The sequence below is a fragment of the Drosophila bipectinata genome, chromosome 4 (assembly GCF_030179905.1).
Source record: "Drosophila bipectinata strain 14024-0381.07 chromosome 4, DbipHiC1v2, whole genome shotgun sequence".
Lineage (NCBI taxonomy): Eukaryota > Metazoa > Arthropoda > Insecta > Diptera > Drosophilidae > Drosophila > Drosophila bipectinata.
Genome location: NC_091740.1, coordinates 16,573,795 through 16,598,597, shown reverse-complemented (window position 1 = coordinate 16,598,597; position 24,803 = coordinate 16,573,795). Strand labels below are relative to the sequence as shown.

The 24,803-nt window shown below is 38.9% G+C and overlaps 1 protein-coding gene across 1 annotated transcript; it reads left to right on the top strand.

Annotated features, from left to right (window-relative positions):
- The first annotated feature begins 23,688 nt into the window (after positions 1-23,688).
- On the top strand, positions 23,689-24,312 carry LOC138926920 (craniofacial development protein 2-like). The gene has a single exon (XM_070282533.1). The coding sequence runs from the start codon at positions 23,689-23,691 to the stop codon at positions 24,310-24,312; it is 624 nt and encodes a 207-aa protein (XP_070138634.1).
- The last annotated feature ends 491 nt before the right edge of the window (positions 24,313-24,803 follow it).

Sequence of the window (24,803 nt, the reverse complement as noted above, 5' to 3'; positions counted from 1 at the left end):
CCTTCCCGGCCACTCAATACTTAGAGTCAAAAATTATTAATAATTTAATTGTCAACCTTCTGTATGAATAGAGCCGCGGTTTCGTTTCCACCGTTCCAGCTCCGTGATGATTAACATCAAATTTGAAAATAGTTAGGAATTCAATATTTACGTACGAGTCATACTGGTCGAAATATACATATATAGACAGTTATATTTGTTTCCGAACGAGCACAAATTTTCGGGTACTTGCCCATTTTCCGTCCCTCTAACGCTGCTTCTACTCCGCATCAGGCAAAATCCGCCTACAATCTCAACAAACCTCGTCCCATCTGGTTTTTTTTGGCTTCCTGAAGTTTTTCTTCCCCATTCGAATTGTGCCGCATCCGACGTTCCCTTCGACATCGGCGCTACTAATTCCCACTTGTGCCTTGTAATCGCATTTCATCCGCGATCTCATCACATTAGGGTGACCGGCCACCGCTTCGTACGAGGCACCTATTGCGCAAGTTAGTCGACAAGCGCTGACCAGCGAATTGGTGTCTGAGAATGCCCACGGGAGACGAGAAAGATCCGCGTCCGATCCCAACCATCCGTTTGGACAGATCTCAATCCGCTTCTCCGCGCACGCCTCATTTAAAGCCTAAGGCTACCAGTGCCAGTCCAAGGGCAAAGAGTGACGAATCCGTCAATACAATCCCCGGTCCTTCACAGAGTCAGACTCGTTCCGTTGCAAAAATGGCTCAAAGTGCGGTCGACGTGGCGCTGAAAAAGTTCATCGCCACAACAGATCGAATTAGCCAATTTGAGGCTAACATAAATACTCCGGGCGCCAGAGAAACGGAAGTAGGCTCCCAATATATGTGCAAGGTCCATCGGGACCAAATTTGGGCACTGTGGGAGAAGGTGGAGAAAAGCTATGAGAGCTGCTCCGATTTACTAGCCGTGTCCGACGATAATCGACAGTGCTGAAGCGAAGTACAGCTACTGTTACTCCGTCTATTCGAGATGTATTGCCCAGCTTCGGGAGAAAATTGCTTCCCAATCCACTCAGGCTTCCGTCAATGTACACGCGCCTACAGGCTGCCGGTTACCTCCGGTGGATACCGAGGTCTTCGCGGGTGATTATCTTCGGTGGCCCACCTTCAGAGACTTGTTTACGGCCATTTACATCCAAAACTCGCGGCTCACCCCAGTAGAGAAGTTGTTCCACTTACTGTCCAAAACAAGTGGTGACGCCCACGCCATTGTTTCTAAGGCTCCGCTTACCCATGAGGGGTTTGTCGCCGCCTGGCAAATCCTCACAGACCGCTTTGAGAACCGGCGGCTATTGGTCAACAGCCAGTTGAAAATCCTTTTCAATATCCAGGCTATTTCTCAAGAGTCCGGGGTCGCGCTGAAGGAGCTGCAAGCCACCATTTAGAGTTGTCTAACAGCCCTAGCAATGTCCGCCATCAATGTTGAGGCTTGGGAATACCTCGTGGTATTTATGATTTCGTCAAAGCTCCCCAAAGTCACACTTTCTATGTGGGAGCAATCCGTACATAATAAGGCCGAAAAACCAACATGGAAGGAATTAGAAAACTTCCTGACAGAGTGCCATCGCACTCTGGAGGCAATCGACGACGTCAGGCCTAGTGGCTCCGTGCAACTTCCGTCAAGGTCGGGACTTCCTACTGCCCCTGCTCGGAGGCTCACTTCATACGAGACTCGAGTGGTTCTGGGCCAAAAGGGCTGCGATCTCTGTTCGAGGGAAGACCACCCCACTTGCTTAAGTCCGCGGTTCCTGGAAATTGATGTAAATGGGCGCTCTGTCTACATAAGGAGGAAGCAGTTATGTTTAAAATGTTTTGCCCGAGGGCACCAGCAGCGAGACTGCACGAGTGCCCATACCTGCTTCACATGTTACAGCCGACACCACACCCTCCTGCACCGCGGCAATCCGTTCGCCACCGCTCAAAGTCCGCCTACGACAGCAAGGGCTCGACCCGCACAGACTGCCCGAAGCACAAACGGCTCAGAGGATCAGTCGGATCAGTCAGGAGCCGTTCTACTGGGCACGGCCCTTATCAACGTGTGTAAGCTCTGGATATATCCTCCTGTAACAAGTAACTGTCACTAATGCAGCTAATGGCTTTATAGATTTGAAGGTCATCCGCATACATTAAGAAGTACGAATGACGAAAGCATGACGGGATGTCATTAATGAAAATAACGCAGTCACACAAAAAAAATATTATTTCGGGTCTGGAGGTCAGACCATGTTTACTATATGTTTTCGGGGTCGCTGAATCTAAATCCGAGGTCTTAAAAACCCTAGCACGTCAGGGTTCTGACATAACCTCAAAAAAACTCATACAAAATTATATTCCAGTCCGGGGGTCAGACCATGTTTACTCTATGTTTTCGGGGTCGCTGAATTCGAATCCGAGGTCTTAAAAACTTCACAATGTCAGGGCTACGATATATTCTCAAAAAATTTCATAAAAAATTATATTCGAGTCCGGAGTCAGACGATTTTTATAATATGTTTTCAACCGGACTCAAATACAATTTTGTATGAGGTTTTTTAAGGTTATGACGTAACCCTGACATTCTAGAGTTTTTTAGACCTTTGATTCGGATTCAGCGATCCCAAAAACATATAATAAACATGGTCTGACCCCCGGACTCGAATATAATTTGGTATGAGGTTTTTGAGGTTATGTCAGAACCCTAACGTGCCAGGGTTTTTTGGACCTCAGATTTAGATTCAGCGACCCCGAAAACATATAGTAAACATGGTCTGACCTCCAGACCCGAAAAAATATTTTTTTTTGTGTGGCTGTGTTATGTTTATTAATGACATCCCGTCATGCTTTCGTCATTCGTACTTCTTAATGTATGCGGATGACCTTAAAATCTATAAAGCCGTTAGCTGCATTAGTGACAGTTACTTGTTACAGGAGGATATATCCAGAGCTTACTCATGGTGCTCCCGTAATCTTCTTCCATTAAACTTATCTTGGTGTATGTTTACCCGTTACAGTAAGCGGTCTCTTGGAATCTGCACGGGTTATTCCATCAGTAATTATAATTTGGCAGCTAAAGAAGAGGTGTTAGACCTTGGTGTCTTATTCGACAGCAAATTTAAATTTTCTGGTCACTTAGACTATATTCTACCTAAAGCGTATGCTATGCTGGGCTTTGTTAAGAGGCACGTGAACCAGTTCAAAAGTCCATACTCGAGCATCAGCGTCTATGCTGCTTTTATTCGGTCGAGGCTGGAATATGCCTCAATCATTTGGAATCCGGATTGTAAAGTTCGTTCCAACAGAATTGAACGACTCCAGAAAAATTTTTAAAATTTGTTCTTCTGCCTCTAAGGTTTCAGGATCCTCTACTTTCATACCAGAGCCGCTGCCTTCTTCTCAATGTTTGCACGTTGGAGGATAGGCGTAGACCGGCAGCCTTAACTTTTCTCAAAAATGTAGTCGTTGATAACATTGATTGTACTTTTTTATTGGGACTCATTAATTTTAATGTTCCTCAAAGGGATCTTCGTACCTTTGCCCCCTTTCGGATCAAATGTGACAGGGCCAACTACCTTTTAAATAAGCCGATTGAGAGGGCTCTTTCTTATTTTAATTCTTTGCCGCCTAGCCTTTAAATTGAGTGGGGCTTTGATAAGGTTGTGTTAAACCAAAGATTATACAGTACATAGATGGGACATCTCATACAAAGAAAAATTTTCTATGGCGGGTTCCAGCAGTGGAACCCGCTGGAACGAGCGGGTTCCATTGCTCGACAAGTTAAGTTTGAGAAATTTTTCGCGAGACAACGAATAAGGAATAGCCGAGTGGTAGAGTGCTTGGCTGGTGTGCAAAGTAAAATGAGTTCAAACCAGGCTCGGGAAGTCCATTTTTTTTTAATTTTAAATCTATTTATATTATATTTTTATTATTTTAATGTATTTTTCTAAATTTATAATCCAATAAAAAAAAATACAAAATTGTAAAATCACCTTAACAACGCCTCAGTTCGTAGTGGAACCCGCTGTAAAAATGTCTATAAGTGCGGGTTCTACGGCATTTTGGCAGGCCGCGTCGTGGAACCCGCTCTCAAATGTTTTCATTTTTTCCGTCGTGGAACCCGCTGTAGTAATGAAAACATTTGAGAGCGGGTTCCACGACAATCGGCTGGCAGATGAGATAGGGAGAGAGAGAATTGAAACAGTTGTAAAAACAGAAACAGTTGTAAAAATAAGTGACGGACGTGTCGGATGACGAAATACCGGAAGGACTCCCTTGAAATTTTATTAGCATTTTATTAGCGGGACATAATGAAGAATTAAACAATTTTACAATTGTAAAATTAAAGAAAAATATTACAATTAAAAAAAAAATAATAATAATTATAAAAGAAAGAAAATGTTCAAAGTCCTAACGAGGATTTGAACACAGAAAAATTACACATAGAGTAACTACTCTATGCATTACGCTACCATCCTGTCTTGATCTGCATTGATCAAAAATACAATTTGTTCCACCAACTACCACATCGGCGCATCGAAAACAGAAACGCGAAATTGAAATTTGGAAGCCAAAACATTTTTACTCCGTCGTGCGAACATTCACACATACACACATAGGTTCACATTTTTGTTGACGGATACATGTAAAGAGTTCTAAAAATAGAATCGTATGCATGTGCGTTCCCCCCTCACCAACAAGCTCGACGCAAAAAGTTGACCGTTTTGGGCCCTGATGTCCCATCTATGTACTTTATAATCTTTGGTTAAACGTATGTTAATCAGGCACTTATTAAGTTTTTATACGCTTGCAGAGGGTATTAATATTTTGTCCAAAAGTGTGCATCGCAATGAAGGAGACATTTCCGTCCCTTTAAAGTATATATATTCTTTATCAGGATCACCCCTTGAGTTAATATGAGCATGTCTGTCTGTCTGTCTGTTACTACGCGAATTAATCTCTCAGTTTTAAAGTTATCGACTTCAAACTTTGCACACAACTATATCCTATAACTGTCATATAACTGTTTTTAAAGTTAGAGAGTTCAAATTTTACATGAGAGCTATTTTTGGCAGAATAATACTACATGCCAAATTTGGATGAGAATCGGCAGACTATATCCTATAGCTGCCATATAACTGAACGATCGGAAATGGTTTTTGGTAGAAATACCATCTTTGGTATTTTTGAAGATAGGAACATAGGACTTTTTTTTAGATATTTCATTGTAATCAATTGGTTTTATTATGATATTCTCATATGGAGCGGCCAACTACATCCGATGTTTGCAATATATATCCGGATTTAACTGCAAGAGTATATAAACTTCTGTTCCGCCCGAAGTTAGCTTTTCTTTCTTGTTATAAGTATTTTAGTATTATTTATTAGTTTGTAAGTTGTTACTATATAGCCATGTAAGGATTTATCCGTTGGTGAAATAAATAAATAAATAAATGGCTTAGATATAGCCCTCTCTGTGAAATTGGACAGGATTTTGATGAATAGGATAGTGCCCGTTAATGTTTTCAACACTTTTTTATCTATAAGAGTCATGTGTACGTCAAACACTCTCCATTCTCAATTGTTCCGCCTCATATAAAAATTTGCGAATCCAAAAGAAATTAGAAATTCAAAATGTGATCCCGTCTTTCTTTAGCAAACTCAATTTTTAAGGGCCTGCAACATTTTACTATCTAACTGTGGATATCTATTCCTCCAAATAATTTACCATTTTGATCCATTATTTGTAGGGGAATGATTGTAGTGAAAAACAAAGATTGGTCCAGGAAAATGGGTTCGGGTTCATTAAACCTTTGCTTTTAAGCGATTTGTCCGGTTGAACCGTCAAAACCACAGCTTACTATAAGAAAAGATTATAAAGTACATAAGCCTTTGTATATATGTGTGATTGCTCGAACGACGGCGTAAAAATGTTTGGGCTTACAAATTTCAATTTCAATCTCTCGTTTCTGTTTTCAAGGCGCCGATGTGGTAGTTAGTAGAACAAATAGTATTTTTAATTTTCGCAGATCGAGAAAGGGTGGTAGTGTAATGCATAGAGTAGTTACTCTATGTATAATTTTTCTGTGTTCGAATCCTTCTTTTTTTTTTGTCTTTAATTGTAGTATTAAAGAAAAAAATTAAACATTATGTCCGGCTAATAAAATTTTAAGAGAGTCCGTCCGACCGTGGTGGGCAAACTCTCATTTTACATAGCACGCGAGTATAGGGTAGGAAATTCTGCCGCAGCGCTGCCGGCACACTGACAGTGTGAGCATTCTCAATTTTTTTTAGAAGCTCTCTCATTTGCTCTCATTTTGACTCATTTGACAGCCCAAACTTAAAAATCAAAATTTTTCCACTGAGAAAAATTGGGTTGGAAAAAGACAAATCGTTCAGAAATTGGGTTGGAAAAAGTTTTCTTCATGGAGAATATAGATAGGGAAGCGTAGTTTTTCATTTGTTTAAGAAATGTTGCTAGATGATGTCTTTAAAATAATATACACTTTCTTAGTTCCCATTCAAACTTTTGAATAACGAAAAATGAAATAAAAAAAGACGTTTTTTTCGCTCAGTGAATTCTCTGCTCTCATTGTTATACCCTTGCAGAGGGTATTATAATTTTGTCCAAAAGTGTGCAACGCAGTGAAGGAGACATCTCCGACCCTATAAAGTATATATATTCTTGATCAGGATCACCTCCTGAGTTGATATGAGCATGTCCGTCTGTCCGTCTGTCAGTCTGTTTCTACGCGAACTAGTCTCTCAGTTTTAAAGCTATTGACTTGAAACTTTGCATACACCCTTCTTTTCTTTGCACGCAGTATATAAGTCGGAACGACCGGGATCGGCCGACTATATTCTATAGCTGCCATATAACTGATTGATCGGAAATGGTATAACTTTGGTGTTTTTAAAGTTAGAGAGTTCAAATTTGACATGAGAATTTTTTTTGGCAAAATAATACGACATGCCAAATTTTATAAGGATCGGCCGACTATATCCTATAGCTGCCATATAACTGAACGATCGGAAATGACCCAACTTTCGTGTTTTTGAAGATAGAAAGCTGGAATTTAGTACAAATTCTATTTTTGGTCAGTTAATCCGACCTACAAAGTTTCATTAGGATCGGTTGACTATATCTTATAGCTGACATATAACTGAACGATCGGAAATGGTATTTGGTAGAAATATTAAATTTCGTATTTTTGAAGATAGAAGCTTGGGACTTTTTTTTAGATTTTTTATTGTAATTAATTGGTTTTATTATGATGTAATCATAAGGATCGGCCAACTATATCCGATGTTTGCGCTATATATTCGGTTTTAGCTGCAAGGGTATATCAACTTCGGCTCCGCCCGAAGTTAGCTTTGCTTTCTTGTTTTTCTCTGTGTTAGTTTTGCCCACCACTGTTTAACAACAATTGTATTAAAATGCAATTAAAATGATAATAGAGTATATATGAATAGTAAAAAAAAAATATTAAAAACAAGAAAGGAAAGCTAACTTCGGGCGGAGACGAAGTTGATATACCCTTGCAGTTAAACCCGCATATATATCGCAAACATCGAATATAGTTGGCCGATCCTTATGAAAATATGATAATATAACCCAATTTATAATAATAAAAAATTTAAAACAATTCCCAAACTACCATCTTTAAAATTACCAAAGTTGGTGTTTCTACCAAAAACCATTTCCTATCGTTCAGTTATATGGCAGCTATAAGATATAGTCGGCCGATCCCGGTCGTTCAGACTTATATACTGCGTGCAAAGGAAAGAAGGGTGTGTGCAAAGTTTCAAGTCGATAGCTTTAAAACTGAGAGACCAGTTCGCGTAGAAACAGACAGACAGACGGACAGACGGACATGCTCATATCAACTCAGGAGGTGATCCTGATCAAGAATATATATACAGTCGAATCCCGATAATTCGTACCCCGCTAAATCGAAAATCGCGATAATTCGTAAAAAATTCTGACCCCTTGAAAAAAACTCGTTAATTCGTAAAAATTCCATACATTTTGGTCCCCTCGTTAATTCGTAGGTTTTGGCGCAACGCAAAGAGTATTGAACCTCTTATAAATCGTAATTTTGTTTCGTAACCTCTTATAAATCGTAATGCGATGCGAAATTTTTTGTATTTAAGGCCCCGTTAGATTTTTCAGACAGCTATGCCGCCTTTATGTCGCTATGCATCATGAACTTTGTGTTTCTCTCACTGTTTTCGTTTAGTTTGCTGTTACCAAAAATTACCAATTATTTTAAAGCTTGAATTTTTGTTTTTTATAATTTAGTGTTTCTGCTTAATTGTTTAATTTTTTATTATTACAATTTAATGTTATTGTTTAATTTTCCCCTCATTTGAAAAATGTACATACTTATAATGTTTGTTTAATTTTAAAAAAGATAAATACATTATAAACATAATGTGATATGTAAAAACCCCGTTTATTCAACTCTTTCATTTTTGAGCCCCGTTAAATAGAAATCTCGATAAATTGAATTCCCGTCTAATTCGTAAAAAAAGTGATCCCCTTGCCATTTCGAATTATCGGGACTCGACTGTTTTTTATAGGGTCGGAGATGTCTCCTTCAGTGCGTTGCACACTTTTGGGCAAAATTATAATACCCTCTGCAAGGGTATAATAATCATAAAACTAAATCTTTCTAAAAATTGAAATAGCCGCCCACTAATGAAATCGAACCCAGGACCGCGTGAATAAGAAGCGCGCACTATCCATCTACCTAGGCTACCCTCGAAGTTGATCTAATGATACTTAAAATTGGTTTTTAAGTAAGCGCTAGAATCCATACCGAAAACAGATCTGAAGAGTAAGAATAGTAGAAGATATTTCTGATCTCTTTGCTCTCACATTGGTTCGATTTGAACGTTTCAAACTTTCATCGTTCCAAAGATGCTACGATCTAAAAATAGAATTCTCTCTCTCCCTATCTTATCTGCCAGCCGTTTGTCGTGGAACCCGCTCTCAAATGTTTTCATTTTTACAGCGGGTTCCACGACGGAAAAAATAAAAAAATTTGAGAGCGAGTTCCACGACGCGGCCTTCCAAAATGCTGTAGAATCCGCACTTATAGACATTTTTACAGCGGGTTCCACTACGAAATGAGATGATGTTAAGGTGATTTTAAAATTTTGTAATTTTTTGATTGGATTATAAATTTAGGAAAACACATTGAAAGAATAAAAATATAATATAAATAGATTTAAAATTTAAAAAGAATGGAATGGAGCATATCAGTCAAGCACTCTACCACTCGGGTAGCACTCATTCGTTTTCGCGCGAAAAATGTCTCAAACTTAACTTGTCGCGCTGTGGAACCCGCTCGTTCCAGCGCTGGAACCCGTCATAGTACATTTTTCTTTGTATAAGATGTCCCATCTATGTTATTTATAATCTTTGCTATAAGCTTTACTTTATTTATATCAAGAAATTGTTGGAAAACTGGCTTCTGATATAAAATGATCCGAGATGCAGTATAATTCAATAAGTTCTTCATTGGCCCTTCGGAAAAGGTTTTTGACAGCTTCGACACTTTTCCTTAGCTTTTTTCACCATTTCGTAGCTTGGATATGTATTGCAGTTTTTTTTCGATACTCTTTGAGTTAATATATGCCGCTTGGAAACTTAATTTTCTATAATAAATGCTAAGGCCTCATCAGATGATAATGGTAAAGGCTCTTTCAATGAAACTTATTGGCTTAATTTTAAAATTAATTATTTTCGTTTTTAGAATATGAGAAATATCTGTATTTTTTGCCTTAAAAATAAGACAACATGAAACTACATATGACTAAACACTTATTCAAATATTTTCTACATACCATGCAAAACATTTTCCCTTTTAAGGTATTTTAATTGGTCAAACTGTTTAAAAATACGAGATCGCCAAAATTAAGAAACTTGTTTAATCTGCAAGCTTTATTTGCAGTTTTGTTTGGCCATGACTTTAAAAACACACGATGAGTTATGTGTCCATTAGTCATACGGTTGAGTAAGTCACACACTATACATTTAATAGCCTAAGCCACTCTTTCTGAAGATACCGATACCTTATAATTAATCAGTAAATACGGTATTTGAAATTAAGTCTAACTTATCTCCGACACGGCCTTCCTGATTATAACACGTCCTCGTGTTGCTCTGCATAGTACAAGACTTATCATAACACATCATTATCAATATCCTATTTTACTTATCCTATTTCTATGATTACAAAGCTCACTTATTCTTTAAGACAAATTTAATTGCAGTTCTTGTGCCTTCAAGCGTTAGTTTGACGGGATAACACTTCTCAAATTCTCTAGAGTACAAGCTCTCTTCCGTTCAAGCCCAACCACTTGGATGTCCATCAGAGACTAGCTTAGCAGGATAACTTTCTTTTCTTTTACATATTTTAGACTACACGCTCTTTTCCGCTCAATCATTTGGTTATCAATTCAATCATCATCAAAACATCATTTTAGCAGGCTTCTCACATACAAATCAGAGTACTACGCTCTCTTCTGCATAAAAATCTCTCCTCTGCACCCCTCTTAGGTTACAGATCTCTTGGTTACACGCACTACTTTTTTGCCGTCATCAAGCTCTTCCGCAAATTCTAATGTCTATTCACACTATCATGTGAATATTTGTACACTCGTTTAGTTGTCAATGATTTCAACAAGTATCGGTCACCATCTAGCAATTGCACAATTTCGAATGGTCCCTTAAATTTTGGATCCAACTCCGTTTGATGCCGCTCTTTGTTTTTCAGTAGTACATGATCGCCAATTTTATGCCTTACTACCTGCGCGTGCTTTTTATGCACTCTTGCCTTATTATCCCCTTATCATTCTTACTTATACCTTTCTTAGCTTCCTTTCAAGCCTTATTCAGGTCGACTCGCTCTTCCTCATTTACAGTAAGCATTCCCAGGGGTCTCGCTTTTTTGTCAATCATCAACTCTAATGGACTATGGTTAGTTACACGGTTCATGGTTCGGTTTATTGCCAATTGTACTTCAACAAATGTCTCGTGCCATGATCGTTCACTCGTCTCTACAGCCGTTAGCATGCCCTTTAGCACACTCATGACACGCTCCACCTGACCATTTTCTCTACTGACACCCGTTTCTACTACATGGACGTAAATTTTGTTATTGGAACAGAATTTTCAAAAATCGCTACTTGTAAAGTATCTACCTTGGTCCGCTATAATTTTAGGAACACCAAATACTGATATCGCAGACTTCACTGACTGTATGCAGTTCACCGTGTCCAAGTTTCATGTGTGGTACAGGTAAACAAACTTGGTGAAGGCATTAATTTGAACGATGACATATTCCTTCTCGTCCTTTTTTCCTTTTAATTTCCCACTACTATCTATGTGTACCGTATGCCACGGTATCTCTAACTTGGGAATGGGATGTAACTCCGATTTTATTTTACCTGACACTGATTTTGACAATTTACATGTCACACAATTTTCTACAAATCTTCGCACGTAGTTCGACATTCCATCGAACCAATATTGCATTTTTTTTTTGTTTGCCACCCCAAGTGCATTATGGCTTCGTGAACATGATTAACGACTGACCACCTAAATGCCCTGGGTACGACTGGCAAGCATCGCGTCTTCCTATTTCTTTGAATTTTACGATGCAGCAAACTATTTCTGATTTCATAAGAACTTGCTATTTCTTTCTGCATTTCATCACTATTTAAATCGGTCATATTGCGATATGTCTTTATCACGCTTCTGTTCGGATATAAGCCAGTAGTGGGTTATAGTTATAGTTGGCTCAGTCAACGTGAGCCATTTGACTCCCTTTCTTGTATTCGTCGTTAATTCGTATGCCTGCAGAAATGACCACCAAACATGAACCCGCGGTGTCAATGCCGCTTTCTTTTGACTTGCTGTAACAGAATTACAATCAGTATGTACTGTAAACTTTCTGCTGCTTAAATAATGTCGGAAATTTCTGATCGCGTTGTACACCGCCAATGTCTTGAGTTATGAGAATATGGTCAACTCGGGGTCCCTAGTTAGCAACTTAATAATCTTTTTACGAATTTCCTCATGCTTTTCTTTCCAGTCAAATTCGTTCTTTTTTGATGTTAGCAAATTAAGAGGCTTCATTACTTCTGAGAAATGTGGAACAAATTTCCTAAAGTAAGATACTAAACCTATAAACTGTCTAGTTGGTGTGACAGATTCTGGTTTGGGCATTTGGGTTAGTGCTTGTATTTTTCAAGGATTGGGCTTAAGCTTGCCATCTCTTATAAGAAAACCTAAGTACTCTATCTCTGTTTGCAGAAATTTGCACTTTCTAATGTTAAAGGAAAAGCCTGACTTTGATAATACGCTTAGAACTGTTTCCAATCTGTCAAATGCTTCCTCTTAGTACTAGAAAAAATTAATTCGTCATCAATGTAAACTACTGCGTGTTTATTAACCAAGTCTCCTAAAGCTATGAACTATGACACGTTGAAAGACAGAAGAAGCGTTTTTGAGGCCGAAGGGCATGCCTAAAAATTCATATTGACCCTCTGGGGTCACGAATGCAGTTCGCTCAACCGAATCGGGGTGAATTTGCACCTGATAGAAGCCACTGGCCATGTCTAGACTAGAGAAATATTTACCGCCCCGCAGGCGATCTTTTTGGTCTGATATTAATGGCAAGGCGTATCTATCTGACACAGTATTTGCGTTGAGTTCTCGATAATCTATGCATAGTCTACACTGTCGTCCTTTTTTTTTACTAGTAACATTGGTCTAGAGAAAGTGGAGCTACTTGGTCGAATTACGTTGGATTCTAGCATTTGCTGAATCTTTTCTCTCACTATTTCTTTCTCACCCTCGCTAAGACGATATGGTCGTCTCTGTACCGTTTTGTTTACGTCTACTAAACGTATTTCTAAACAACCTGTATTTATACGTCTATTTGGAATGTCATCAATGAGAAATTTGGAATATTTTGCCAGTATGTCGTTTAATTTTAACTTATCACTATTACTTAATTCCACATTAACATTACTTTTATGATCTATCGCATTTACATTTTTGTCGTTGTTTAAGGATAATAGGGTTTAAGTTCTGTAGATATCGAATCTATCTCTTTCTAAAGTTACTCCAAAACCAAGCTCAAAAATGTCTTGTCCAATTACCATATCATATTTTAGGCACTTATTATCTACTACGTGATATAACAATTAAAAATTAAATTCAGAGACTTGCATGGTGGACAGAATTTGCATATTGCTCTTGACAACGTTGTCGCCTATGACTTTCAAAACAACCATGTTATGGATTCTTTTACCGGCCAGCTTCGCGCCGACTGTTTCTTTTAACAAAGAGCATTCTGATCCCGAATCAAAGAAAAATGGAAACTTCTCACCAAATTGAATTGCAGTCCCGTTAGGCTGATGTACTGCGCCCATGTCTACCCTTTTTTCGGTGCTGCTGCGGCTCGCTGTTGCTGTTCCCCTCGTACACACTAACGCGATATGTCCAACGCCGCCACACTTGAAACAAGTTAGTGTTGATCTCTCTCTCGTCGTTGTTCTGTTGTTGCTATGGCTTAGTCTAGTCTCGTTTCGCTCTTCTGTTCTCCTCTTGCGACACTCCATTGCCTTATGTCCAAGTTTCCCGCAATTATGACATCTAATCGGCGTCTGCATTTTGAACCTTTTCTTTTCGGGTCCCTCTGATCCAGAAAATTCTACATTTCTGCTGAACGTGTGTGCCTTAAGTTGTTGTTGCAGTTCAGCACGCGTTTTTATGTTTGTGGTGAACGCTACACGCTGCAGTCTAGAGTCAATTTGGGATGCATGAGCCAAGACTAGGGATATGGCAGTCTCCTCATGGGTCATTGATTTCCACTTGGTCAATAATGATGTAATTAGTCGACTGAAATACACCGAGAGGCATTCATTTGCATTCGGACGTCCTTTGAGCATGTTGAGCAATATTGCTGCCGGCTTCTCGTTGCCTTCGTAGCGTTCCATGAACAATTCTCGGAATTGCGACCAGCTCATTCCAGGAAAACAAATTTGCGACAGCCACTGAGATGCACTTCCGAGCAGCGATTTGCTTAGCGTCATCACCAAGGATGCACCTTCTTGTATATGTTCACTTAGAATCATATCCGCCGTTTTGCACCATGCTGCCGCGTCGGCTTCCGCAGCTTCGGGCGTGTTACGCTGCCGCGTTGCTTTTAGTAGTTCAGTTATCACTCTATTTTGCGATTCTAATAGCCTGCGCTAGCTTTTTCCGAGTTATCTTGTAGGGGCGGTGATCCCACTTCTGATGTCGGGAAATGTTGGTCGTTTCCCTCTGCCATTTATATTTCACAACGCTCAGCGAGTCGCAATGATCTACTTGTACGTCTGTTCACTTCAGAGGGCTATTCTTGATTGCCTTCCCTTTCCTCTTCCTCCTTTCCATCATTGCGCCAAGCTCAGCAGGGCTTTACTCTCCTTCCCCACCGCGCTCTCATTCACAAAGCATCTCTCTCTTCATATTCTCTTCATTAGCAAAGCTTATTTATTGCCTCTTAGACTATACACTTAACTTATAATTAATTAGTAAATACGGTATTTGAAATTAAATCTAACTTATCTCCGAAATATATATAAGTGATACTTTTTTTCGTAGGGGCTGTCTGAACTTTGGGTTTACTGAATGCTTCGATTATGACCCTCAAGAAAACTTTCTTGGCGTTTAAATTGTGTTATATCCAATTATTCCGGCGGTTCCAAAATTGACGAGCGCTGTAAGCATTTAGTAAAAATTAATTAGTATATTTACAAGATATTAGCTCATTTAATGACCTGCAAATAGCCCAAATAATTACAGACCAACTTACTCAGATATACAAACAATATTTATTATTGCTTTGGTGCGATCCGCACATTACAAGAGTATTTAAACGACTGACTTATTGTGGGCCAGAATGCTCTTCGCTCTCAGCAACGCCCACAGTGACAGGCACATCCCTCCAATATTTTTCACCTTCAGCTGCAAGTTCGGCTGCACATCTGAAGGCTGCTCCACGGAGATATCGAGAATCGATTCGTCTTGCGGTAACGCTGGTGGCTGTGTTCTAAGTGGGGCACTATTTTCTTGCTCGCTGACATCCGGCTGTTGAGAAGATACCATGTGCAAACCAGAACCCCAGATCTTTTTAACATCTACCTATATATATAAAATTCTCGTGTCACAGTTTTTGTTACTATACTCCTCCGAAACGGCTATTCCGATTCTCATGATATTTTGTGAGCGTATTGAGAGGTCTGAAAATCCACCATCATCTATTTTTCATCCTCTTAAATCCTGTTCGACATTCAAAAATTCGCATATAAAGTGAGGTACTACCTTATCACACTGACAATATCACGCTACCACAGCATTGTTACTCAATTTAAACTGGGGCGAAAATCCTTCATCATTAAGTAAATACATTTATTCTATTTATGAGTGTTTTGTACAGTGAGCAATGCCAAAAAAAAACGCAAAGGGGGTGATTCAAGCCGTGATACAAGTAGATCACGAAACATGCGAAAAGCAAGATCTGAAAAAACCGAAGAACAAATTCAGCAACAAAATACTGATGTACGTGTTAGAATAGCGCAATTGTATGAAGAAGATCCAGAAGATACACGAGCTGAACGCAATGAAGTAAGAAGATTGGGACAACAACAATAGACGCAGAACAAATGACCAATAACGGCAACAGGTACATCGAGCGTTTATATCTGATTCATTCCTGCGGTTAGCATTCTAGTATGAGCCTGATATTGAGTATTATGCTCATTCAAAAGTGGTAATTGGTGCTATAGACAAGGAATGTCCGCATTGTCATGCTCTGAAAATTAAAAAGGCAAGGCATTCCAGCGCATGATGTACAATTAAAGGTTCCAATTAAATCCTACTTCGTAATTTGAACCCGCCCCGACTGTGCAACGGTACGTGATAAGTCATTCAAAAATTAATGAAAAACGTGATCAAAGCCAGAATTTTAAATGTAAAGTTTAGAGATGAAAATATACTAATACCACGGATTCCTATTATACTTACAGATCCAATTCAAACGTATTCAGTTTTCGATTAGATTTGCATTTGCAATGACTATCAACAAATCCCAAGGTCAATTTTGTGGCTTAGATTTAAGAACACCATGTTTTTCACACGGACAATTGTTTGTGTTAGCTAAAGATGGACTAACAAAAAATATGGTTCACGTTATAGCACCAACAGATTAACTTGCTGAATTACGATCAAGTAAAAACTTAAAAATAATGTTTGCCTTTTGTTATTTTATATTCTCTTTTGGTTCACAGCGGTCCAGATGACTTTATAATACATAGGTCTAGAGCTGAGTACATTTTGTGCAGAAATTATAAAGTCATTTGGTGGCAAAACAACGTTTGCCGTGTCAGCTAGTGACTTATATTTTTCAAATACGTTGTACCTTTTTCCGATATCTTCTTCTACCTATCTGAATTACCTCATAGACTGTTGTATCGAAATTAGGAGTTAACTTGTTAGGAAAATTCAAGTTCTTTAGGACTACTTTATCTCCCAGTTGTATTTTAGATTCCGTGGCTCTACTAGTTTTGTCTGCCACATCCTCTTCTTTTTTCTTGTTAATTAAATCACTGTCTCTCTCTTCAGATTGTCCCACTTCTCCTACTATATCCGGAACTCCCGGAACTTGTCTCTAATTATGTACTTGAATATAAGCTCAAATAGTGGCGAGCCCGTAGTACCATGGGGAGTAACATTGTACATTAATACCATATACATTTTCGAATCTCCTGTTAATAATTTTTATCATTTACATGTGCTATTTTCAACCGCTTTACTAACGACCTAATCATATTTTCTACCTCGCCATTAGCTTGGGGTTAATATGGAGGGGTCAGTAATGATGAGTAATGAGTAATTTAAAAAATAACTCATCTAGTTATTTTTTAAACTCTACACTAACATATTGCCTGCCATTGTCTGTTCTTAACTTTTTTGGATACCCCAATCTACTAAACATTTCGGACATCTCTTCAATAAGCACCTTCGACCCTATTGATTGTACAAATTTTACTTCTTTGAATCTAGAATAGTAATAGATGAGAACTAGCAAGTGCTCATTAATTGGCAACGTTCCTAACAAATCAGTGGCTACCATGGGCTACTCGGAAATGCATGACGTCCCATTGGGACTGGATTATCTGGTAAAGATACCAATATAATCCAATCCTCGACAAATTTTTCTGCATCCCTGTCAATTTTTGGTAACCATACTGTTGATCTTAGTCGCCTTTTCATTGCGACTTTTCATTGCGAAACGGAGTTTAGTTGTTGTTGCATAATTTCAGCAGTCCTTGTCCAGGCATGTTATGCCATCTAATACTTCCTCGTCTCTTGTATTCATTTTGGAAATCTCTGGATATATTTAAAGATGAGGGAGTAGAAATTGAAATCATAAGTAATATGTTTTCCTCTCCACCCCAATCATATGATTTAGTACTTGAAATATCACATAAGCGTGAGATCGATTCAACAATATTTGCCTTCCCAGACTTGGAAATGGTAGACGTAGTAACCACCTCTCAATTCTAGCTGGAGGCTTAGAAATCTTAAAAATCCCTTCCAATGGCTTATGGTCAGTTACCAACTCCAATTTCAGACCGTTTGCGACCACTTGCAAAAGATATGATACATGTAGTATTTTTGGCATCAAACTATTAAGACCGATCCCAGCGCTACTGGACTTGCATCAGATATTACATGAGTTTTTAATTTCACATTAATATATGCCAACTCCGAAACTCGTCAAGCTCCAATTTTTAATTTGTCGAATGCTTGCTCCTTTTATTGCTTCTAGAGAAATTTCTCATCCGCTTTAAGTAACTTTCTCAACGGTTCTCTTGTATCAGCCTATTCAGGCAAGAACCTTCCCAAGTACCTGACCAGGCCTAAAAAACTACGAAGTTCCTCTTTATTCTTTAATGACCTGAATGCCGTAATTACTTTTACTTTCTCCGGATCAGCAGAAATACCTGTGTCCGTTAATATATGCCCGAAAAACTTAAGTCGCTGTGTTTCCCGTACGAAATTATCTTTGTTGAGAAATATATTGTTTTCCTTGAAAATAAGTTTTACCATCTTCAGCATTTTATCGTGTTCCTCCAATGATTTCCCGAAAACAATTACATCATATACATAATTTTATGCATTCGGGCATTTTGCTATCTGTTCCTCTAGCAATTTTTGAAATATCTCAAGTTATTCCACTATAAAAAAGGTGCCAACTTTTCGACTCTATTTATAGCTATGCCCTGTCTAAACAAGTTGAGTTTTATGGCTGTTTCGTGTCCAAGAAACCCTTTTTTTATTACAAAGAAGGCTTCAATCGGCTAAGCTTTCCCTCCAACAGCAATTGATGCTTCAAACACTAATGAAATCTGTAACAACTGATCCGCAGCATATGCCCGAAATTGATTTGTCGACTCAGTTCACAGATTTTATATAGCTGCACCTTTTTCTTGTAGATAGTTAGAACCAACTTGACTTAATAAGTTATACTTGGATCCGGAATCGATGAAACGGTAAGCCACCAAGTCGGCAAGAAATGACTTCGCCCATGTCACAATCACTTGCAACTCGAAAATTGTATTTTTTTGTAAACAGGAATTGTAAACTGTTGACCACCACATACTGCTCGGACTGATGGTTCATCTACATAGCGCCGCTTTGTACCTCCTCGATGATTTCCGCTGGATCTTTTCTCAGCTGTCCGACATTTCTTATGAAAGTGTCCGACTTTGGAACATCTGTTACATTCCGCTATTTTCAAAGTGTTCAAAGTGACGGCAACTTTTTCTTCCGCTCAGCCAGTGCCCAAGAATCAATTAGTTTATCCTTGAGAAAGATCTCTTCTATTTCTGTTTTGGAAGTACCAAAATTGCACTTCCTCATCTGCTGACGCAATCGCATAAGGAACTCGGTGAAACATCCTCCATCCCGCGGGTCATGCCACGGTACAAATGTCGCTCAAACACCGAATTGCGTATTGGCGAAAAAGATGTAGCGAGGGCACGCTATGGAGTCCGGCTCTATCTCTTCGGCTTTGGGGATGGAGATCTTGCTTCGTACAAATCCTAACACTGCCTACGCATTAATTTTAAATAAAATTATTATTATATTTATTAAAATTATAATTTTATTTGAAATAAAATAAAATTTTAAATAAATAAAGTCCGATAGGCCAGAGCTCCAGTGACCCCTTAAAACACCCTACAACCGCGGAGTCATCAGCTCAGTTCAAACAAGAGATAATTAACGTTTCATAATTCAATTTAATTCATAAAATTAAAACAAAATTTGGCTAAAACTAATAAGATGTTTGACATTATTCCTAATTTTCTGTGTTCAAATAAAAGTAGCCTAAATATAAGCAAGGCAAAAGTTAAATAAAATTTTTAAATAAATGTATAGGTATTCAAAGAATTGTGAGTATATACATATGTATATAATGTGAAGGTTTATAATTCTTATAAAATTAGAATAAAAATTATCATCAATAAATATCATAATAACAAAATGTAGGTAATAAACAAGAAAGGAAAGCTAACTTCGGGCGGAGCCGAAGTTTGTATTCCCTTGCAGCTAAAACCGGATATATATCGCAAACTTTGGATATAGTTGGCCGATCCTTATGAAATTTGGTAGGTTGGATCAACTGACCAAAAATATAATCTGTACCAAGTTCCAGCTTTCTATCTTCAAAAAAACAAAAGTTGGGTCATTTTCGATCGTTCAGTTATATGACAGCTATAGGATATAGTCGGCCGATCCTAATGAAATTTGATAGGTTGAATCAACTGACCAAAAATAGAATTTGTACTAAATTCCAGCTTTCTATCTTCAAAAACACGAAAGTTGGGTCATTTCCGATCGTTCAGTTATATGGCAGCTATAGGATATAGTCGGCCGATCCTTATAAAATTTGGCATGTCGTATTATTTTGCCAAAAAAAATTCTCATGTCAAATTTGAACTCTCTAACTTTAAAAACACCAAAGTTATACCATTTCCGATCAATCAGTTATATGGCAGCTATAGAATATAGTCGGCCGATCCCGGTCGTTCCGACTTATATACTGCGTGCAAAGAAAAGAAGGGTGTATGCAAAGTTTCAAGTCAATAGCTTTAAAACTGAGAGACTAGTTCGCGTAGAAACAGACTGACAGACGGACAGACGGACATGCTCATATCAACTCAGGAGGTGATCCTGATCAAGAACATATATACTTTATAGGGTCGGAGATGTCTCCTTCACTGCGTTGCACCTTTTTGGACAAAATTATAATACCCTCTGCAAGGGTATAAAAATAAAAATCATAAAGTTAGGGTATGCGATTTATGTTTTATTTTTGCTTAGGCAATAACAAAAACTAAAATTCTAAACATGTGTGTGCGGGTCGGATTTAGTGAAGGCATGAAAATGAACCTTAATTAGCAAGAATATAAAAAATATAAAAACAACGGTCCGTATATATGCGGCGTGCGCCAGAGGAATGCCAGGACCAAGTTCTGCACGAACATTCAACAAATATCAGAGGCTCTCACAGAGGCACATTTGCTGGAATGCTCTCTAGAAGAAACTACCCTGGAAACGCACAGACAGGGGGTCAGCGCCTACCCCCCTAACCAACTCGAATACCTATTGAGTGATAGGTATTAGACTTCTGCATGAATGTACTCATTTGTGACATAACAGATCTGTACAGTAGTGTAGTGTTTTAAAAACACTGCCCTCATTCTATACTGTACAGTGTACTCTATAGGTCGGAACAAAGTAGCACAACATTTTTATTGTACTCACTTCGAGTGAGTACAGTATATCGTTGTACTTGTCGTTAGTGAGTACTAAATTTGTGCCTTTTCCAACACACTGTACAGTTTGTCTGTTGACGTGTACAACTATTTGACGTGTACAAATATTTTTTCATAAATTCATAAATATGGATTTTAAGGAGAACGACGCTCTCAAGAACGCAATGAACTCTCAAGATAGCGTAAGTTTTTGTCCAAATATATATGTTTTGTAACAATGTCTATGTGTTGTTTTATTTGTTTGTGATTGTCTTTTGTATGTTGGTGGCTATTTAGTGCCAGAGAACCAGGTTTTAACACATGTATTAAAACCAAATTATTTTCAATCAGGACAAAACAACGGAATCCTCTTTTAAAGAGTACTCTGCCACGTTAAAATCCAAATTATTAGCTGGTGAGCTTAAGCACATTTTGAATGAAGTACCAGAATTCCTGGATTTGGTTAATCGCTGCAGCAAACTTGTTAAATATTTTAAAAAAACTGGACAAAACTGGAACTTAACAAGCACCTTAAAAAGCTACTGTCCAACTCGTTGGAATACAATATTTAACCTCTTGAAGTCAGTTGAGCAAAACTGGATGGAAATTTCGCAGATTTTGGTGGATAAAAATGAAATTTCAAGAATCCAAGACATAAATTTGAACAATATTAGCGGAATTGTCAAACTTCTTCCACCGTTTGAAATGTGTTCCAAAAAGCTGGAGGGAAGCAACATTACATTTAACTGTTCCACACATCAATAATTTAACAAAAATATCCTCACCAATACAAAATGATAAATAAACACGAGAAATATTTATGTGTATTTTCCAGTCATGAAGTTTCTCTCACTGTACAGTAAGTCAACTGAACACCAAAACACTGTACAGTGAGTTGACTACGGCACACCAATTTACCTGTACTCTTTAATAGCTGTACAACTATGGAATGAGTGTGAAAACTGTCAAATAAAACAAAAAATAATACCCTACTCATTCATGCCCAAATATACTGTGCTGAAAAAAAAGTGTGCCCACTTTTAGAATAAATGATTCATTTGTCATTTTGGATACATTCATGCAGAAGTCTAATAGGTATCTCAGCTGGGCGATAAACAGCTTCAAGCCTTTCAAATCCCCAGGCCCAGATGGCATTGTCCCGGCTCAACTAATTAATGCCGGACCCAATATGAGGTCTTGGGTCAGGAAAGCTTTCTTATCAATTTTCAGAATTGGCATCCCTAAGGGCTTCAGACCTATAAGCCTGTCGTCCTTCCTCCTCAAGACAATGGAGAGACTAATCAGCCCCCACATTAATCTTACCTTTAACCCAGATGATATCTCGGGATCGCAGCATGCGTATAGGAAGGACCGATCCACGGAGACGGCACTCCACGAGATCACTACGTTCGTCAAAGCATTTAGTGACAAGGAATACGCATTCATTGCTTTTCTACACATAGAAGGTGCGTTCAACAACATCCTGCCATGTTCAATAATCAATGCGCGCAAGAGACTAAGAATAGACGATCAATTCTGTACCCCTTATAAAACAGATCTTGGTAAACTGGACTGTTGGAGGTTAACAGGAGGTGCGACAATAAATTTGAACTATTTCCACTAGTTTTTTCACATTTGGCATAATAAGATTTCGCGGAGCAAATTTGACTTAACTTGCGGGTTTCCTAGGTTTCCTAGTAAGTATTGGTTATTATTTTATAGTTTGTGAGAGATAAACTAATATCGATAAACATTTTGGCGCCCCCAAGTGGACTTGGTGCTAAGTTTTAAAAAAAAATGGGTAATGAAAGGTGACAGTGACACAGTGTTTTTACACAAACAAAAATATACCAAAACATTTACAACAAAAGAAAAAGCTGCTCGTGACGCGTCTGTGAAGTGTAACTTCAATTCAAATAAATGAGGTCGAGCGGGTGAGTTTTGCGCTGCCTCCGCATCTGTCCTCTGTTGTCGAAGAGAGTGGTCGCCAACTCGTTGGGGTGGTTGTGTAGCCTCTGGATGTACTTGCTGCTTCTCTGTATCTCCTCTTTCACCCATGGGAAGCTAAGCCCCTCGTGGATTGTCTGGTTGTCGTGGTAGACGTGGGCCCCAGTGGCGATACGGAGGGCTCCATTTTCAAATGTCTGAATAGTCCGAATATTAGTTTTGCTGGTCGTGCCCCAAAGTTGGATCCCGTGTATCCAAATTGGCCGAATAATCGCCTTGTAAATTTGGATTTTCGAAGAGTTTCGAAGCTCTCAGCTTCGACCTCACACCCATCATCCAACAGTACGCCTTACTTTAATCTTACTTCACACTGCTTTAGCTTTTCGACTAGGTGAGACTTCCAAGTATGCCTCCTATCTAGCTTGAAGCCCAGGTATCTTGGGTTTTCTACCTGTGGGATGGGGAAGCAGTTGAGGTTGACTGGTGGGCAATTTCCTGGACGGAGAGAAAATGTAATGGCTGTGGATTTATTGTAATTTACTTGAATATTCGAGAAAGTCGAGAAAAGACAAATTAAATCCAAGTGCTGTGCTGAAATATTCCAGCTTCCTTTTAATTCTTGGGTCATACGTACTTGAAAATTAGTAGAGCTGAAACACACATTTCATTTCATTCATTTTTCGCCAAGCAAAAAAATTAAATTTAGTGCAGCCAAACATTTGGTTATATACAAATATATGTACATATATAATACATATTGGACGATGGAACGTGAGGACTTTAATGGAACCAAACAGACTGGCGCAGTTTGAAGGAAAAATGGAGAAAATGCAGATCGCAATGTCATCTCAATCGCATCAGTAAGATGAGATGGAGAGGTAACGGGACAACAACAACATCAAGAGGCAATCTAGTGATGCACAGCGGGACCATTGATGGAGGCAGGAGCGGAGTCGGGATATATGTGTCCAAACAGTACAAACAGGCACTAATTTCCTGGAGCCCAGTATCCGACAGAATCATCATTGGCAGATTTCGATGCAATGCTAGACACATCACCATCGTGCAGTGCTATGCCCCGAAAGAAGACGCCAGCGATGACATCAAAGACGACTTCTACAACGCCCTCACATCCTCACTCACTAGGACCGAAAGAGGTGACATAAAAATTCGTAAGGGAGACTTCAATGCAAAAATCGGCCCCAACAACAACAGATTGGAACCAATCATGGGCCGACATGGTGTTGGCACACGCAGCAATAATGGTGACAGGCTAGTCGACTTATGTCAGACCTTCCAACTAGTTATTGGTGGCACTGTATTCCCCCACAAGGAAAATTTATGGAAATCCATAAATACACATGGACCTCTCCGAATTGACAAACGGAACAGCCTAAAGTCGAAAGCAGATCATGATTGCAGAGCTCGCGACGAACACAAAGAGCGCAGCCAACATGAACAACATGGGCTCGTTGTACCAGATAATTAGTCAACGGACCGGAAGCAGCCATAAGCGAACCCAACCAGTTCGGGACCCAGATGGAAGATTCCTTACTGATGATAAGGCACAACTCCAGAGATGGCGACAGCACTTTATGGAGATCAGTACCGCCACTGTACCTCTTGTTCATAGATTTCCAGAAGGCATTCGATTCGGTAGACAGAGCAGCGATATGAAGAGCACTTGAAAGAAAGGGAGTGCCAGTGTAAATCATAAACATAGTGAAAGCTATGTATGATGATTCGGAGCTGGCGGTACTGCACAACGGGAAAATTAGTGCACCCTTCCAGACGAACACAGGCGTCAAGCAAGGATGTCCTCTATCACCACTTCTATTCAACCTGGTAGTCGACGAAATTATGAGAGAAGTATGCATGGACAGACGCGGAATCACTTGGAACTTCACCCGACATCTAGAAGACTTGGATTACGCGGATGACATATGTCTCTTGGCTCACAAATTCAAAGACAAACAAGCC

What these genes read in the sequence shown, in the direction of transcription:
- LOC138926920 (XM_070282533.1), top strand. Translation starts at nt 23,689, where the DNA reads ATGAGATGGAGAGGTAACGGGACAACAACAACATCAAGAGGCAATCTA.